This window comes from Littorina saxatilis, linkage group LG9 (genome assembly GCF_037325665.1).
Source record: "Littorina saxatilis isolate snail1 linkage group LG9, US_GU_Lsax_2.0, whole genome shotgun sequence".
Classification (NCBI taxonomy): domain Eukaryota; kingdom Metazoa; phylum Mollusca; class Gastropoda; order Littorinimorpha; family Littorinidae; genus Littorina; species Littorina saxatilis.
Genome location: NC_090253.1, coordinates 43,676,053 through 43,694,155, shown reverse-complemented (window position 1 = coordinate 43,694,155; position 18,103 = coordinate 43,676,053). Strand labels below are relative to the sequence as shown.

At 42.7% G+C, this 18,103-nt stretch overlaps 1 protein-coding gene across 1 annotated transcript in view; it reads left to right on the top strand.

The window, feature by feature from the left end:
- The first annotated feature begins 12,856 nt into the window (after nt 1-12,856).
- The window catches only part of LOC138976186 (sulfotransferase 1C2-like), a 21,675-nt gene continuing 16,428 nt past the window's right edge, over nt 12,857-18,103 (top strand). The window contains exon 1 of the mRNA XM_070349030.1: nt 12,857-14,993. Coding sequence (XP_070205131.1) covers nt 14,886-14,993 — 108 coding nt within the window. The 5' untranslated portion in view covers nt 12,857-14,885. The remainder of the gene's footprint in view (nt 14,994-18,103) is intronic.

Genomic DNA, 18,103 nt, shown 5'->3' with positions numbered 1-18,103 from the left:
TAGCACTGATGAAGACAGAACAAAGATTGTCGCGGACCTAGCAAGTACTACACTGAGACCAACGACTACCACATCTGATGTTACAAGCTCTGCTATGAATACGTATGGCGTTACAAACAGATTTCCAAATGCGACGAACGTCCATCCAGGTACAGTTATTAGCACATTAGTAAACACAAATCAAGTTACGATCACCGAATCTGTGAACACTCAGATCCCGTCAAAACGGATGTGCGCATGCGCCTGTCTACGAAACAGACACGCAAACGTCACCTTACTTGCATATCTGGATCCTCACGTCATCAAGAAGGAGCTGAGCGTTGACGTCACAAAGTTATCGTCAAGACGACGTCGAAAAGAGAGCTCTCCCGACAATCGCCCGTCGACTCTTCAGATTGGATGTCCTTGGTTGGTTGTCTTAGCCGTGCTGTTTGGTGCTGTTCTTGTTAGTGATTTGCCCTACATGTTCAGGAATGTCCGTTATGGCGAGTTTTCCACCACGTAGCCTATCAAGAAAAGATGACAAAGTGGTGGAAAGCATACTGCAGCGTTTGGGTTTGAAGACGAAACTCTCATTTCTCTCAACCTTCTGTTTTTCCTTATTTAGGGGGAATTGATATGGTTTATGAGTTATTCGACTAGTGTAGAAGAGTATTTATAAAGCAGGTGTAAAAAGGAACTTTTGTATTTGAATTGTGTATCTTCGAAACCTTCAGAATATGCATCACCATCAATTATTAAGGAATTTGCTTTTAACAACTTGTTCTTTAGCAAACTTTGATGTCAGTCAGATTTGTTTTCTGGTCTGGGGTTTGCAACCACTTGAAAAGTCTCAAAAGGGTCGATATTTTTATTCTTGTTTTTCTTGAAAAAGTCAGTATAAAATGTAATAAAATTCCTTTTAATTCTAATCTGTCGGAGGCTATTTTTGTTCCACTGTGCAAAAAAAGTATCGCATAGGCGCTGTTCTAAGTTCCAGACAAACATTCTGATTGGAACGCCTCCAAACTAGCTTTTGCAGTTCAGTTGAACCCGATAGTCGATTGAGTGAGCAAAATTCACCGCGCACGTGCAAGATGTGCGTTTTGTACTGCACGTTTTTTTGGAGATTTCACTCGAAATTTCGCGTAAGGTTAGCTGAGCTCATGTGCCAACTTGGGCAATAAAAAGCGAAGCAATTCTAACTGATGCGGCCATTCCCTGAGGAAATGAAAAATGTCACAACTCAACGCTTCAGTACGAGAGAACGCTCTTGGCCGCCTTCAAGCAGGCCAGAGCCAATCCGAGGTTGCCAGAGCCCTGCGGGTGCCCCAGAGCACCATCTCTCGCCTCTGGCACCGTTTTCAACAAACTGGGTCGTCAGCTCCCGCGCCAAGGTCAGGACGACCTAGAGTGACGACACAGGCGCAAGATCGCTACATCCGGGTCACCCATCTCAAGCATCGGTTCCAGTCAGCCTCGGTGACCGCTAGGGCACTGCCTGGTGGCCGCCGCATCTCCGTGCAGACCGTCCGGAACCGCCTGCATACAACTGGTCTACACGCTTACAGGCCACTCCGGGGCAACGTCCTGACTCGCCGCCATTGCCAGGCCAGGATGCAGTGGGCGAACCAGCACCTCCAGTGGACCCTTGCCAACAACTGGCGCCACGTTGTCTTCAGCGATGAGTCTTATTTCCTCCTGCAACATCACGACAGCAGGAGGAGGGTGTACAGGAGGCAAGGAGAGCGCTACCACCAGCAGTGCGTAGATGAGAGGCCATCACCAACACCGGCAGGGGCCAGCTTGTGAAAGTTCCAGGCCGCCTGAACGCCCAGCACTACGTGCAGGACATTCTGCAGCCACACGCCTTGCCCCTCCTGGCCGCGCCACGGGCTCAGTTCCAGCATGATAACGCCAGACCCCACACCTCCAGACTCACCACAAACTTCCTGGCCGCCAACAACGTGAACACTCTGCCCTGCCCCTCTCTCTCCCCAGATTTGAACCCAATTGAACACGCATGGGATGAACTGGGAAGAAAGCTCAATGCGAGAGTTAACGCCCCTCCCAACAGGAGACAACTCTTCCAGGCCTTACAGCAAGAGTGGGACAACATTCCCCAACAGACTTTGCGAAGACTCATTGCTTCCATGCCACGGAGATGCCAGGCTGTAATTGACTCACGTGGAAGCCATACTCGTTACTGACTTTGACCTTGGTTTGTGTGAAGGTCACGCTCAATGAATAACTGCAAAGTCCAGCAAATAAAGACATGCATCTGTGCTATCGAAACAGCTCAAAAACTTTTCTGTCCGACTTATGTATTGTTTGTTCGAAAGAATGAAATGTCAATAAAATTATTCATCAAACTAACTATGCGATACTTTTTTTGCACAGTATATATTTTGGTGAACCACATCGGGCTCTACATTGCATAGCATATCTGATTTAAAGTGCAAACGACGGGCGCAGTGGCGTAGTGGATAAGACATCGGTCTCCTAATCGGAAGGTCGTGAGTTTATATCCCGGCCGCGGCCGCCTGGTGGGTTAAGGCTGGAGATGTTTTCGATCGCCCAGGTCACCTTATGTGCAGACCTGCTAATGCCTTATCCCTCTTCGCGTGTACACGCAAGCACAAGACCAAGTGCGCACGAAAAAGAATGGCGGGGTAAAAACTGTCATACACGTACAACTCCACTCGTGCAAAAACATGAGTGAACGTAGGAGTTTCAGCCCATGAACGAAGAAGAAGAAAGTGTAAACGTTTTGGCTCACCTTCTCCGATCTGACATGGCTTTTACGTGAGAGTTTTAGCCCATGAACGAAGAAGAAGAAGAAGAAGAAGAAGAAGAAAGTGTAAACGTTTTGGCTCACCTTCTCCGATCGGACATGGCTTTTACGTGAGAGTTTTAGCCCATGAACGAAGAAGAAGAAGAAGAAGAAGAAAGTGTAAACGTGTTGGCTCACCTTCTCCGATCTGACATGGCTTTTACGTGGGAGTTTTAGCCCATGAACGAAGAAGAAGAAGAAGAAGAAGAAGAAGAAGAAGAAGAAGAAGAAGGTAACTGTGTTGGCTCACCTTCTCTGATCTGGCATGGCTTTTACGTGGGATAAAGCCATCCGTCCAGTTGGACACATACCAACAATCAGTACCTTGGATATTCTTTCTGTCCAGAGTAGGAGTTGTTTTATAAATGAATCCTTACAAGCAATCGGCGAAATTATTTCTTCAAAACAACTCCAACTCTGCACGTGAAGCAGTCAGGATGTTGAATGTTGGTATTTGTCTAACATAAGAATGGTCTTATCCGTGTATAATCGTGTGCAGATCTGAGATAGTGGGCAGAACAGTTCTTTTACGGAAAGGATTGTGTCTTTAAGTTGTGGGTGTCTGGATTTCAAGTGTAAAACGTGGCAGTCAATTAAATTCGTCGTTTCAGGAACTAAAAGGCGTTTTGTTTTCATCTCACAGCTGCTCAAATTTTAATAACATTTTGCAATGTGTGTGTGTTTGTGTGTGTGTGTGTGTGTGTGTGTGTGTGTGTGTGTGTATGCGTGTGTGTGCGCGCGCGTGTGTCTGTGTCTGTGTCTGTGTGCGAGTGTGTGTTTTTGTGTGTGGACGTGTGCGAGTGTTTGTGTGTGTGTGTCTGTGCGTGTGTGTGTGCGTGTGTTCACGCGCGCGCGCGCGTGTGTGTATGTGTGTGTGTGCGTGTGTTCACGCGCGCGCGCGCGTGTGTGTATGTGTGTGTATGTGTGTGTGTGTATGCGTGTGTGTGCGCGCGCGTGTGTCTGTGTCTGTGTGCGAGTGTGTGTTTTTGTGTGTGGACGTGTGCGAGTGTTTGTGTGTGTGTGTCTGTGCATGTGTGTGTGTGCGTGTGTTCACGCGCGCGCGCGTGTGTGTGTGTGTGTGTGTGTGTGTGTGTGTGTGTGTTTGACGGGAGCTAAAGTGCTTCTGGTTTTGGATTGTTGGACTCATCACTGCTCCAGCAATGTTAATGGCAAATGCAACTCCTTGCTGTCTATATCACATGCTTGCACAACAGAGATATCAAATGCGCAAAATGTGATCACAATGAGTAGAGGTTACATGCCGAGTCTCAGTGATTATTAAAAATAATGGTCGAAGTTAGCGGATCATGAAAAAGAAATATCACCTTCGTATCATGGTTTCCACTGGAACACAGCTCTGGCGAACACACCAAAATTGCAAACTTGCACATGCCTCAAAACAACAAAATGTTTTCATGGTTTGTGGGTTTGTTCATTAACATTTTAATTCGTAAAATGTGTAAATTGTTTAACAACAATAAACACTTGGCGATCACTATTATCTTTGAGAAACGTAGCCAATGAGGGGGTCCAAGGACCCTCTAATAATTGAATGGGGGGGGGGGGGCCGGGACCCTCTAAGTGAACACACGCACACACATACACACACACACGCGCGCGCGCGCGTGAACACACGCACACACACACGCACAGACACACACACACAAACACTCGCACACGTCCACACACAGTCTGTGTGTGTGTTTTCACCTGCAGTCTGTGTGTGTGTGTTTTCACCTGCAGTCTGTGTGTGTGTTTTCACCTGCAGTCTGTGTGTGTCTGTTTTCACCTGCAGTCTGTGTGTGTGTGTCTGTTTTCACCTGCAGTCTGTGTGTGTCTGTTTTCACCTGCAGTCTGTGTGTGTCTGTTTTCACCTGCAGTCTGTGTGTGTGTGTTTTCACCTGCAGTCTGTGTGTGTGTGTTTTCACCTGCAGTCTGTGTGTGTGTTTTCACCTGCAGTCTGTGTGTGTGTGTTTTCACCTGCAGTCTGTGTGTGTGTGTTTTTTCACATGCAGTCTGTGTGTGTGTGTTTTCACCTGCAGTCTGTGTGTGTGTGTTTTCACATGCAGTCTGTGTGTGTGTGTTTTCACCTGCAGTCTGTGTGTGTGTTTTCACCTGCAGTCTGTGTGTGTGTGTTTTCACATGCAGTCTGTGTGTGTGTTTTTTCACCTGCAGTCTGTGTGTGTGTTTTCACCTGCAGTCTGTGTGTGTGTGTGTTTTCACATGCAGTCTGTGTGGGTGTGTTTTCACCTGCAGTCTGTGTGTAATTTTTTTTCACCTGCAGTCTGTGTGTGTGTGTTTTCACCTGAAGTCTGTGTGTGTGTTTTCACCTGCAGTCTGTGTGTGTGTGTGTTTTTTCACCTGCAGTCTGTGTGTGTGTGTTTTCACCTGCAGTCTGTGTGTGTGTGTGTTTTCACCTGCAGTCTGTGTGTGTGTGTTTTCACCTGCAGTCTGTGTGTGTGTTTTCACCTGCAGTCTGTGTGTGTGTGTTTTCACCTGCAGTCTGTGTGTGTGTGTTTTCACCTTCAGTCTGTGTGTGTGTTTTCACCTGCAGTCTGTGTGTGTGTGTTTTCACCTGCAGTCTGTGTGTGTGTGTTTTCACCTGCAGTCTGTGTGTGTGTGTTTTCACCTTCAGTCTGTGTGTGTGTTTTCACCTGCAGTCTGTGTGTGTGTGTTTTCACCTGCAGTCTGTGTGTGTGTGTTTTCACCTGCAGTCTGTGTGTGTGTGTTTTCACCTTCAGTCTGTGTGTGTGTTTTCACCTGCAGTCTGTGTGTGTGTGTTTTCACCTTCAGTCTGTGTGTGTGTTTTCACCTGCAGTCTGTGTGTGTGTGTTTTCACCTGCAGTCTGTGTGTGTGTGTTTTCACCTGCAGTCTGTGTGTGTGTGTTTTCACCTGCAGTCTGTGTGTGTTTGTTTTCACCTGCAGTCTGTGTGTGTGTGTTTTCACCTGCAGTCTGTGTGTGTGTGTTTTCACCTGCAGTCTGTGTGTGTGTGTTTTCACCTGCAGTCTGTGTGTGTTTGTTTTCACCTGCAGTCTGTGTGTGTTTTTTTTCACCTGCAGTCTGTGTGTGTGTGTTTTCACCTGCAGTCTGTGTGTGTGTGTTTTCACCTGCAGTCTGTGTGTGTGTTTTTTCACCTGCAGTCTGTGTGTATCTGTTTTCACCTGCAGTCTGTGTGTGTGTGTTTTCACCTGCAGTCTGTGTGTGTGTGTTTTCTCCTGCAGTCTGTGTGTGTGTTTTTTCACCTGCAGTCTGTGTGTGTGTTTTTTCACCTGCAGTCTGTGTGTGTGTGTTTTCACCTGCAGTCTGTGTGTGTTTTTTTTCACCTGCAGTCTGTGTGTGTGTGTTTTCACCTGCAGTCTGTGTGTGTGTGTTTTCACCTGCAGTCTGTGTGTGTGTGTTTTCTCCTGCAGTCTGTGTGTGTTTTTTTTCACCTGCAGTCTGTGTGTCTGTTTTCACCTGCAGTCTGTGTGTGTCTGTTTTCACCTGCAGTCTGTATGTGTGTTTTTTCACATGCAGTCTGTGTGTGTGTTTTTTCACATGCAGTCTGTGTGTGTGTGTTTTCACCTGCAGTCTGTGTGTGTGTGTTTTCACCTGCAGTCTGTGTGTGTGTTTTCACATGCAGTCTGTGTGTGTCTGTTTTCACCTGCAGTCTGTGTGTGTGTTTTCACCTGCAGTCTGTGTGTGTGTGTTTTCACCTGCAGTCTGTGTGTGTGTGTTTTCACCTGCAGTCTGTGTGTGTGTGTTTTCACCTGCAGTCTGTGTGTGTGTGTTTTCACCTGCAGTCTGTGTGTGTGTGTTTTCAGTAGAAATATGACACCCAAGGTCGTAAAAGAGAACTCTTTTTGTGGCTTATTTAGTGAGGAATAGAATAACATTTAGTGAGGAATAGAATAACATTTAGTGAGGAATAGAATAATATTTAGTGAGGAATAGAATAATATTTAGTGAGGAATAGAATAATATTTAGTGAGGAATAGAATAACATTTAGTGAGGAATAGAATAACATTTAGTGAGGAATAGAATAACATTTAGTGAGGAATAGAATAACATTTAGTGAGGAATAGAATAACATTTAGTGAGGAATAGAATAACATTTAGTGAGGAATAGAATAACATTTAGTGAGGAATAGAATAACATTTAGTGAGGAATAGAATAAAATTTAGTTGCAGGTGGCAGTCTATTTGTTTTTGGATGTTTGAACACAATCACGCACGCCAGAACGGTATGCACCTCGAAGACAACGTGGAAGTGACAGTAGCTATCTTAACGAACAGCTTAAGAGATAAATCAGCCCTACTAACAATTGACTGCACCTGAAACCTCGACGATAAGTTTAAACATTAACTGTGTGTGTGAGGTTGACTCAGTTCACACACGTACCCTTTGTGAGGTTGACTCAGTTCACATACGTACCCTTTGTGAGGTTGACTCAGTTCACATACGTACCCTTTGTGAGGTTGACTCCGTTCACATACGTACCCTTTGTGAGGTTGACTAAGTTCACATACGTACCCTTTGTGAGGTTGACTAAGTTCACATACGAACCCTTTGATGAGGTTGACTCAGTTCACACACGTACCCTTTGTGAGGTTGACTTAGTTCACACACGTACCCTTTGTGAGGTTGACTCAGTTCACACACGTACCCTTTCTCACATAATTATGTCCCCTCCATATTGCCCCTTAGAGCGAATCTGATACAACTAGCTTAATCCACTTCTGAGTTTAAAATGAATCAGGTTACATTATAAAGTACAATGTATACTGTTCCCGTATTGCCTGAATTTGGGTAAAGATATCATATATATATATATGGACACTTTGTGCAGTGAATACTATGGCAAATAAGAGTTTGGGAAAAGAAGACTATCTTAGTGTATCGTCCTTTTTCGCCGGTAAAGTTTTGGCCCATATAATGCGTTTCTGCGCAAAAAAATCTGGAGATATGTCTAGCTTTTAAATAGGTTGATATTATCTTTCCACTTTGATGCATACCAAAATTAAACAGATTGTGCAGAGCGAGATTAGTATCATTACTTTAGTATCATATGTTGTTGTTGTTGTTGTTGTTGTTGTTGTTGTTGTTGGTGGTGGTGGTAGTGGTGGTGGTGGTATTGTTGTTGGTGGCGGTGTTGTTGTTGATGTTGTTGGTGGTGGTGGTAGTGGTGGTGGTGGTATTGTTGTTGGTGGCGGTGTTGTTGTTGTTGTTGTTGTCGTCGTTGTTGTCATTTGGAGGTGGTGGTGGGCGGGGGGTGTTGGTGGTGTTGTTGTTGTTGTTGTTGTTTTTGTTGTTTTCGTGCATTTTTTGTTGTTGCTTTTCAGATAACATTGCTACATGAATGTCCTGCTACTTCACAAATTCTGGTAACATTGTAAAAGCACTGACATTACCTCCATTCACTGTACGACCAGCGAGGAGCAGGTAGCCCCAATGTCTCTTTTCTGTCGCTATCTTCTCAAAAATCGAGCACCTCCCCCTTTCAAACCTCCCCAACTAATACTCCACCCCTCTCTTGCAAAGCCTTTTTTATGTGCGATACTCCAGTAGAGCCGATAAAAGAAAACATAATGTTGCGTGCGTCCGGGGTGTAATTAAAGTTGAGAAAGATGATCTTCGGGCAGGGGGGAATCGAAACAAGAATAAAAACAGGCGGGTAGGATTTCACTGCGGAACACAGGGTACAGAAAATGTACCCGCTGTACCCTGTACTTCGTAACCTTTGGGAGCTTTGTTGCTTGTGGTTTAATTCCCTCCGACAGTGAGTGTAAACTTGACTAACACAGAAACGTCTATAATTTGTTATCCTTGAACGATTTTTAAAATATTCTGGTTTAGTTTTTGATTGTTACCTTTTCCCTCTTGCACGTTCTTTATGCTGTAATTGCAAGCTTGGTTCATCCATGAATTCGCTCATTCATTCCGTCATTCGTTCATTTTTCCCACGCTTTATTCCTTCTTTTTTTTTTTTAAATAGAATTCATCTGTACGTGCAACCTGGCACAAACATTCATAAAGACAAACAGAGAAAGTACACTCACCTGTTGTTTTTTGTCTCTTTCTTTTTGGTGGGTTTGCAGACCTGGTTACTGTACGAAATTTGCGTACAATCTTACGAAATTGAAGACCGCTGTACGATTATACGCCAGACATTAAAATCATACGCAAAAAAAAAAAAAAAAAAAAAAAATTATAAAAAAAACAACAACAAAAAAGTATATAAGTCTGAAGAGGACTGTGTGAGCCTAGAAAGCAATGTGTAAAGAGGACTGTATGAGACCAGAAAATTACTGACCAGTGCAGTGACAGAAATGAAGGGCTGACTCAATACTGGTGACAGAAATGAAGGGCTGACTCAATACTGCTGACAGTAGCTGATGCAAATTTTCCTCAGAGGTCAAAAATAAAAATTATGTTTTTCTATCATTCGTTTTGTGTCACATTTTCAAATATCTAATAGTGTATGTTTTTTTTTCTCAACAAAAATGTTTTAATTTACTTTCAGCACAAATTCTTTCTTACATGTATTTACAGTCTTTAAATAATGGGGTTTGAGGGTGGAATAAAGCACAGTGTGTACCGCGAGAATGAATTGTACACCTTAAAATTCTGATTGTACACATTTTTAGCCTCATTTGTACACCAGGAAATTTTAGTGGTAATCAGGTCTGGGTTTGACTGCGGCGCGTTTGTAATGTCCAACTGCAGTAATCGCAAAACATATTTGCTCGCGCATACACACACTAACACACACACACACACATGCACGCTACGAACGGACGCAGGCACGCGTACCGGTAATTTTGAACTTTGGTCTTGTGCATTCAGGGTCAGCGTTCGATTGTTGTTGTAGTTGTTGTAGTTGTTGTAGTTGTTGTTGTGGTTGTTGTTGATGGAGATGATGTTGTTGTTGTTGTTGTTTGTGTGTGTGTGTGTGTTTTTGTTTTGTTTTGTTTTGTTTGTGTGTGTGTGTGTTTGTGCTTGTGTGTGTGTGTGTGTGTGTAGGGCCTATGTGTGTGTGTGTGTGTGTGTGTGTGTGTGTGTGTGCTTGTGTGTGTGTGTGTTTGTGCTTGTGAACGGGTATCTCGATTTTCTTAAAATGCCGTTTTAAATTAGTGTTTTCCCCTTTAAAGATGCAGTGCTTAAATCACAGCACGGAGATCAAAGATTTATCTTTTTGTCGCAGATTACGATATATTCAGCTAAGAGATTCCCACGTTTATCTTACAAATGCATACACATACCTTCAGTGTTGCCAGCCAAATGGAACTTCATGCAGTTTGTCAGTTTGCATCTCTCACTAAATAGTAATTAACATTATTTCCCCGTGATCACGTTCTAGAGCTGAAGGCTGTTTGCGTCATGCCAAAATGGACACACACACCATATTTTATAGTTTTCTTACGTAATCAAACACTATGTCTTGACGTTTAAGAACCCAGCATAGACAGACTTTCCCCTCTCGCCGAGACTAATAGACTTTAATGGAGGCGTTTGGGGTAATTAGTTCACGTGCGGGACCTCATGTGAGCCTGGTCGAGGGCGACTCTTCCCTGCCCGGAGGCAGTCCAAAATTAAATCGTTAAAAAAATGCAGTTTTTGACTCCTTGCATGAAAGTCAATGAAACTTGGTGGTTTGTTTTTCAAACGAATAGCTGCCTGAGGCATGACTGAAAGCCCTAGGGGCTCCATGCACCTGGACTTGACAGGTCCAGTCACTTTAAATAGCATAATTATCGTTGAATATTACTGTTCACCCATATTTGTCTCTCAGAGCAGATGTACAATTAAAAAAAACACTGTGCCGCCTTGCCTTGCCTAGCGGGAGCACCGACACTTTGGAGTCTTACTCAATTAGCCACTCTTGCGTGAATCAAATACTATATCTCCCAGGGCAGTTCCTAAACAAATCTCTACCGAATCGGGACAAATCTGTGGAGCTTTGCACTATAAGCCACTGCTGACAAAACATTAAATAACCAGCGCACGAAAGTAGCACAAGAGGCTTTGTGCAGAGCACAAAACGGCCCGTGCATGCATGGTAGGGTGCTCACTAAAGCCCGGACTTCATTCACCAGTCTGAGACTACACGCTGGTGCACTGTCACCTCTATCGATAGTTTAGCGGAGATCAAAATATTGTTTTAATAGCTGCCTTTTTTTATTTTTTTATTTTTTTTATTTATTTTTTTTTACTTTTGATTGGGTAAGTATGCGCTGCTAGGTATAATTAAAGTCGATGCATATATGAAAAACGGTGTGCTTGAAAGTATAACTTTGGTGGACGACCTACTAAGCACACCCTAGCTTGCATGCTTGCACACTTTCTCAGGCAAAGACATAACCATACTTGGCAGATTAAGAACAGGGAAGAATATTTGGATGTGCAGGCGTATATAGAGGCGTGATTGGGTTTGAGTGTGCTGACACACACGCTCGCGCACGCCTTCATGCATAGATACACATGAGCACTGATGTATACACGCGTACATACTCACATACACACACACAAACGCACATTTACACACACACACACACACACACACACACACACACACACACTTTCATACACATCCACTCATCATACATCCAGACACACACACACACACACGCACGCACGCACGCACACACACACTCACACACCACACACACACACACACACACCACACACACACACACACAAACACACACACACACACACACTTACACACAGTAACGCACACGCACTCTCTGTCTCCCCCCTCCCTCCCCCCTCCCCAGCCCTCCGCCTCTCTCCCTCTCTCTGTCTCCCTCCCTCCGTCCCTCCGCCCTCCCTCCCCCTTTCTCTTTCTCTCTCCCGGCCTCTCTCTTTTCTTTCTCTATCTCTCAGCGTATAGCCTTATTCATCACTGCACGCACGCTTACTTACACCACAAATCTCCCCACCGAGCCGTGTCCATAGCTCAGCTTACCTTTCACTAAAAGCCTTTACAACTCCCCTAAACTCCAAACAACTTGCGCCCGACCCCGCGCTCACACTCGCTCGCTCATTCAACCGCCAATACCCTTAACACGGTTAAAGTAATACAGACTATATACCTATACTCGCCAAAGTACTACCCCGAGTGGCTTGTTTGTTAAGGGCAGATTGAAGGCTATGCTCGCCAGAGGTGGACACAACAGTGGATGAAAATAGCATGCATGTCTTGCCAGGTGTTAGCCAATTCCGGGTGGACTGATCACCACCGTTTAATCGGGTGGACAAGAGTTGTGGTTAGGAGTGTATAACTGCCGACAGTGCAAACCCGAGAGTGTTTGCACTTATAAATTAACTTCAGTGATACACTCTGCGACACTCCAAGACAAGCTACATGGTCTCGTGGAGTCTCTGCAAAAGACCACCAGTTTCATATCCAGAGCTGGAATCTGAGTGTAAGGGCGATCAAGAAGAAGAAGAAGATATACTCTGAGTGTCTGAAGTAGGGAATGCTGTACTGAGCTTGTTTGCAAACAAAGAGGCGTGTGCGAAGAGGGAACTTCAGTTTACCATGTGAAACAACTGCTTCTTAGTGCTCAAAACTTCCTCGTAACAGGTTTGTAAGAAACATGGCGCTTTGACGGAGGTGTGACCGGGAGAGTACCCTTCATGTTGTTCGCGTACATGTGTTTATTGTGATACTATTCTTACCCGTGAGTGCGGAAGAACTGAGCTCAAAATGATTTTGCAACAACAACAGTAAGAGCTAAGACAGACTGAATTGTACAGTGTTTCTTTTTCTCTTTTCTTAGCCATAGAATTTGTTATTTTACATGTGCGATTTTTTTTTCAAAGACGTACGGTTTGTGCTTAGGCCAACAAAAAAAATAGGTCTGTTTACGGTAACATAGGCCCAAAAAATAGGGTCGGTAGGTCGGGATTTTCTTTTTTTTTTTCTTCCAAAAAACCATATTTTTACGTTATTTTTTTCTTTTTTTTTTCTTTCCCCAAATGCCAAAAAAAAAGTCTAGGGTCGCGCGAAAAAAATAGGGTCGGTCGGGTTACCGTAAACAGACCTTTTTTTTTTCGGCCTTATGTAAAAAATAGTAAGGAATGTGCCTCGAGAAATATGATACAAATGTACACGGCGAGAATGCGTACCGTAACATGAAAATGTTGCATGGGTTACTAAAATGTATCCCAACCGTGTCTCTTCAGTAACAGATGAAGGACATAAATATGGAGCGTACCACGGAAACTGAGAAGCAGACAAAAAGCTGTTACACACTGTGACCAACAACTTTGAAGGTCTTTGCAGCAGACGAAACATGAAGGTACCAGAGGTAGTATAAAACAGCAAAAAGAGGGTTGTGCGTGTGACCGATAGCTTTACCGTCAGTGGGAAGTTAACAGTCGTAGAAAATACGGACAGATACCAGAGGAAGTAGAAACAGCAGAAAGAGGGTTGTGCGTGTGACCGATAGCTTTACCGTCAGTGGGAAGTTAACAGTCGTAGAAAATACGGACAGATACCAGAGGAAGTAGAAACAGCAGAAAGAGGGTTGTGCGTGTGACCGATAGCTTTACCGTCAGTGGGAAGTTAACAGTCGTAGAAAATACGGACAGATACCAGAGGAAGTAGAAACAGCAGAAAGAGGGTTGTGCGTGTGACCGATAGCTTTACCGTCAGTGGGAAGTTAAAAGTCGTGGAAGTAGATGATACAGAAAGATACCAGAGGAAGTAGAAACAGCAGAAAGAGGGTTGTCTGTGTGACCGATAGCTTTACCGTCAGTTGAAAGTTCACTGTCGTGAAAGTAGTAGATACAGAAAGATACCAGAGGAAGTAGTAGTGACATTAGAAGGAGGACAGGGACCATAAGGGAAAACTGTTGCAAGCGTTTCTGTACTACAACTCAAAGGACATAGAAAAAGGATGCGGAAGGATTGCGACTTTGGATGCAAAAGTGTCACCAAGAAAACGTGAACACCAAAGACTGTGGTGAAAAACATGGACATCACATTTTGTAACGCAAAAAAATAAACCCAAGGACTACGACGACAACTGGTAATGAGTCCCAAACGAAATGACCGACAGCATTTTTCCACCAGAATTCAAGAGTGACTTTTAGGCAGAGCACTCAGGAGGAAAAACGAAAAGAGTAAAAGACGGAATCACACTGACCAGTGGCGTTGACCACAACTAGAACTGTCTCCAGTACATTGTATCTCCGCTGAAAACTGACAGTCGTTCAAGTGGATGAAGATGCAGTAAAAACAACACGCAAAGGTTGAGATATGTGCGCGATATTAATTGCATAAAATAAATAAATAAATAAATAAATAAACTAACCCGTATTACAAGAGAAGCCTCTACTTAGACACATACGTGAAACCAACAGCCCTAATGCTTTTCGTGCAGAGTAGCTTTGTTTTATGAATTAGGCAAATTGTACTTTTCCAATCTGCCCTTATCTACTGTGTCCTGATTCGGCAGAGATTTATTTAGGAACTGCCCTGGGAGGAACGCTTACACAGACAAATGTGCTCAATGTACTCAGTTAAACATGGTCTTTCTTGTATTTGTATACACAGCTACTGACATGATTAAAAGTGTAGTCATAAACAAATACACCGGTTTAGAACAAAGAAAAAACGTTTGAAGACTGTGACATTATCCTGTAAAAAGAAGTCGCAGTCGCTCAATTGGAAATATATCATACAGTCGAACCTGGCCTGGCGACCACCTCTGTAAAGCGACCGCCTGCTTATTACGACCGCACGGAAGACCCCCACCGAGTTTTGTTCTACTTTTGCCCTGGTGCCAAAACCTTATTTAAAACCTTGTGAAACTTGCGTGCATAATTCACCTTTCCATAGCGACCACCTATGTAAAGCGACCACCTGCTTATTACGACCGCACGGAAGACCCCCATCGAGTGTTGTTCTACGTTTCCCCCGGAGCCAAAACATTATTAAAAACGTATGTGCATACTTCACTTTTCCATAGCGATCACCTGTGTGTGACGACCGCTGTCATACGGTCCCTTGAGTGGTCGCAATAGACAGGTTTGACTGTGCTAATATAGTAGATTCGAGACATCGTGACCACCAACAGGATGGGTCAGTGTAACGGACGTGACAGTGTGGTGCTTCAGCACGTGACGCACAAACCAACGGAGGCCAACGGAACTAACTCGGGACCTCTGCAGCAACCAGAGACGCCAGTGAGTATCAAACTTAAATATCCGTAAACAGATAGACTGCTAAAAAAAATTCAAAATGAAGAAAAAAAATTGTAACATTGTAAAAGCACTGACATAACCTCCATTCACTGTACGACCATCGAGGAACAAGTAGCCAGAATGTCTCTTTTTTGTCACAATCTTCCCAGAAATCGGGCACCTTTCATATCTCCCAAACTAATATTCCACCCCTCTCCCGCAAAGCCTTTTTTATGTGCGATATTCCAGTAAGAATATTCTTACCCGTGAGTGTGGAAGAAATGGTTTTGCAGCAACAAAAGTAAGAATAAAGACAGACAGAACTATTGTGCAGTTTGTTCTTTTCTTAGGCATACGGTTTTTATTTCATTTGTTCCTTTGCGATTTTTTTTTTACTTTTCAAATGCGTACGGTTTGTTCTTATGTAAAACAAAAATATTTAAGAATGTGCCTAAAGGTCAGGTCAATGGAACGTTCAATAATAGACAAAACTTAAGTTCACAAAGTTATAATGTATGTTTCGTTTTGATTAGAATTAAACTTCTCATAAAAATGACCTTCTTGTTTTTATGTTGGTTGTTTTCTTATATTTACTAAATTGTGCACGCTATTTCGATCTTGACGTTCTTGATCTTGATCTAGACAGACAAGCAAACAAAAAACACATATGATCGCTGTTATAGGTCTGGAAAAATGTTGTTGCTGTATTTCAAAATGAGGCTGATCGAGAGTGAAGATTTTGGTTGGGAGTCGTTAACAAAATTAGCTTATGAGGAATATGATCGGTTCTAAAAGGACGTTTTGAATTGGAGCGTTTTCGTGTGCGTATTTGCTTTTTTATTTATATATTATGATGTGTAATTTTTTTATGCCTTTCTTTCTTTCTTTATTTGGTGTTTAACGTCGTTTTCAACCACGAAGGTTATATCGCGACCGTGTTTTATGCCTAAATCACTACATGATTAACTCATTGAATAAATAAATAAATAAATAAACACATAATTGGAAAGCTGATAAATAAGCCTACTCTGTGTAAGTTAAACCCTGGCCGGATCTCGAATGTGATACAGACTGTATTTACAGGAAGGATCGAATGTGATACAGACTGTATTTACAGGAAGGATCGAGTGTGCCTTTAAAGTTAAACAAAATATCTTTGCAAGTAGAAGTCATCAAAAGGTTAGGTTACAGAAATATTTCATTTCTTTCTTTGTGATCTCATTTCTTGCACTTTTGCGCCTATGGGGAATTCAGGACTATGGTGTATTATATATAATTCATGACGCGTATTTAATTCGAGATCAGACATCCTTTGGGGTTCTCGTAAACTTCTGATTTTCCTTGCGTAAAGGCGGTCCTTAGTTTATTTTTTATTTATTTTTTTATTTACGAGGATTTATATCGCGCACGTATCTCACCACACAAGACGACTCAAGGCGCATGTCTACCTATTAATGCCGTGTGAGATGGAAATTTTTACACAATATATCACGCAATCACATCGGCCAGTAGATCAACAGCCTATAGGCGCTGCATCCACCTTTCACGGCCTATTATTCCAGGTCACACGGGTATAGTTGAGCCCTAAGTCGACGAGAGGAAAGGGGAGGGTAGCATGGGTCACTGTGTCACAAAGTACGTGTATTTATATTATCGAGTCATGTTTCAGTGCTTTTCAGTGCAGTTCTTCCCGTGATTTGTTTTTCTCTCACTCGGTAAGTCCAAACTACTGCAGTTAAACTTTAAAAGGTGTAATCACGAATGCATTTATATGCAAAACTTAACAGCCTAACACCTCGCTCGCGTAACTGTCCGTGGACCACTGAGACTGTATTGTGCTAAACTAGATTTAATAATTATAATCTCACTCAAACAGTTGACGTCTTCCCAATCAAACTCACATTTCTGTACTATCTTAATTATAAAGGCTTCGATGGACAGGGGATGATGTCCAGTCCATCATTGTTTACACCAAAAGAAAGGCGTCTTCAATAACGCCTGTTTACCCTGCGGAGCTTTAAAGGCTGATATAGTCCTATTTAATTAGTTTAATTACTTCCAGGGCTTTTCTCATCGTTGCGGGGATGTATAAATTAAGCTTCCTGCAAAGTTTTAGGTTTGAAGTCCTTACCAATTACGAGAAATAATTAATTCTTTATTGCATTGTTTAAGAACAGTTCTCCAGGACTTGGGCTATTTTTAGACTGTTGACGTCACTTCGTGACGTTTCGTAAACCAAAGATGGCGTTTGAGACTGTTCTGTTTAAATTCGACACTATCAACACCACTTTGCAATACTGAAATAATTGTTTTTGTGTTCGAAAGCTACAGCCAATCGTTATTATATCCCCTTATGTACAGTTTTATAACATTATTGGCACATGTAAACAATATGAATTAATTAATGAACGCTACGAATATGGCAGCCTTTAAACGGAAGATAAAGTGTAGGTCATGATCTCATATCAAAGCTATGCATCGTTTGAACAGCCATTAAAGAGAGCTATAAATCTGATCGGAAACATTAACAGAAAACCAAAACGAACATAACGGGTGATTAGGATTTCTAGTCATGTAGATCCCAATAGAGCTGACCGAATGATTATCACAAAAGGTTCGTAAATACATCCATTCAATATTAATTAAATTGTCTGAACAGTTGCAATTAAATGCTTTTCAATTTTTAAGAGACAGGGAGACGCAGGTACGCGGCATAAAAAACGTTGCATGAACATATATGTATTTCTCAAACAGTTAAGATACAATCAAAACATAAACAAGAGATTACCGTATACACATTTACAAATCCCGTATTGTTAAGACGATTTCCGAATTTGAGAAATGTTGTCGCAAGAGTATAAAAGTTAGACAATTTGACCGAAAAACTTGACACTTGGTAAACGGAGTGCACATATTCAGAGGTAAATGTAAACCAGGTATGAAGTTAATACCTGAAAACATCTAGCGGTTAGTAGCAGTTGTGTGCGAGGTAACTCTGTACGTTTTTGCATATGCAAAAGTTTCTGCATAGTCCTGATGGCGTCGCTTTATACTTGAAGCGTTTCTTTTTGATATTTTTCAGTTAATGTTGCTGATAAAGGACACTTTATGCT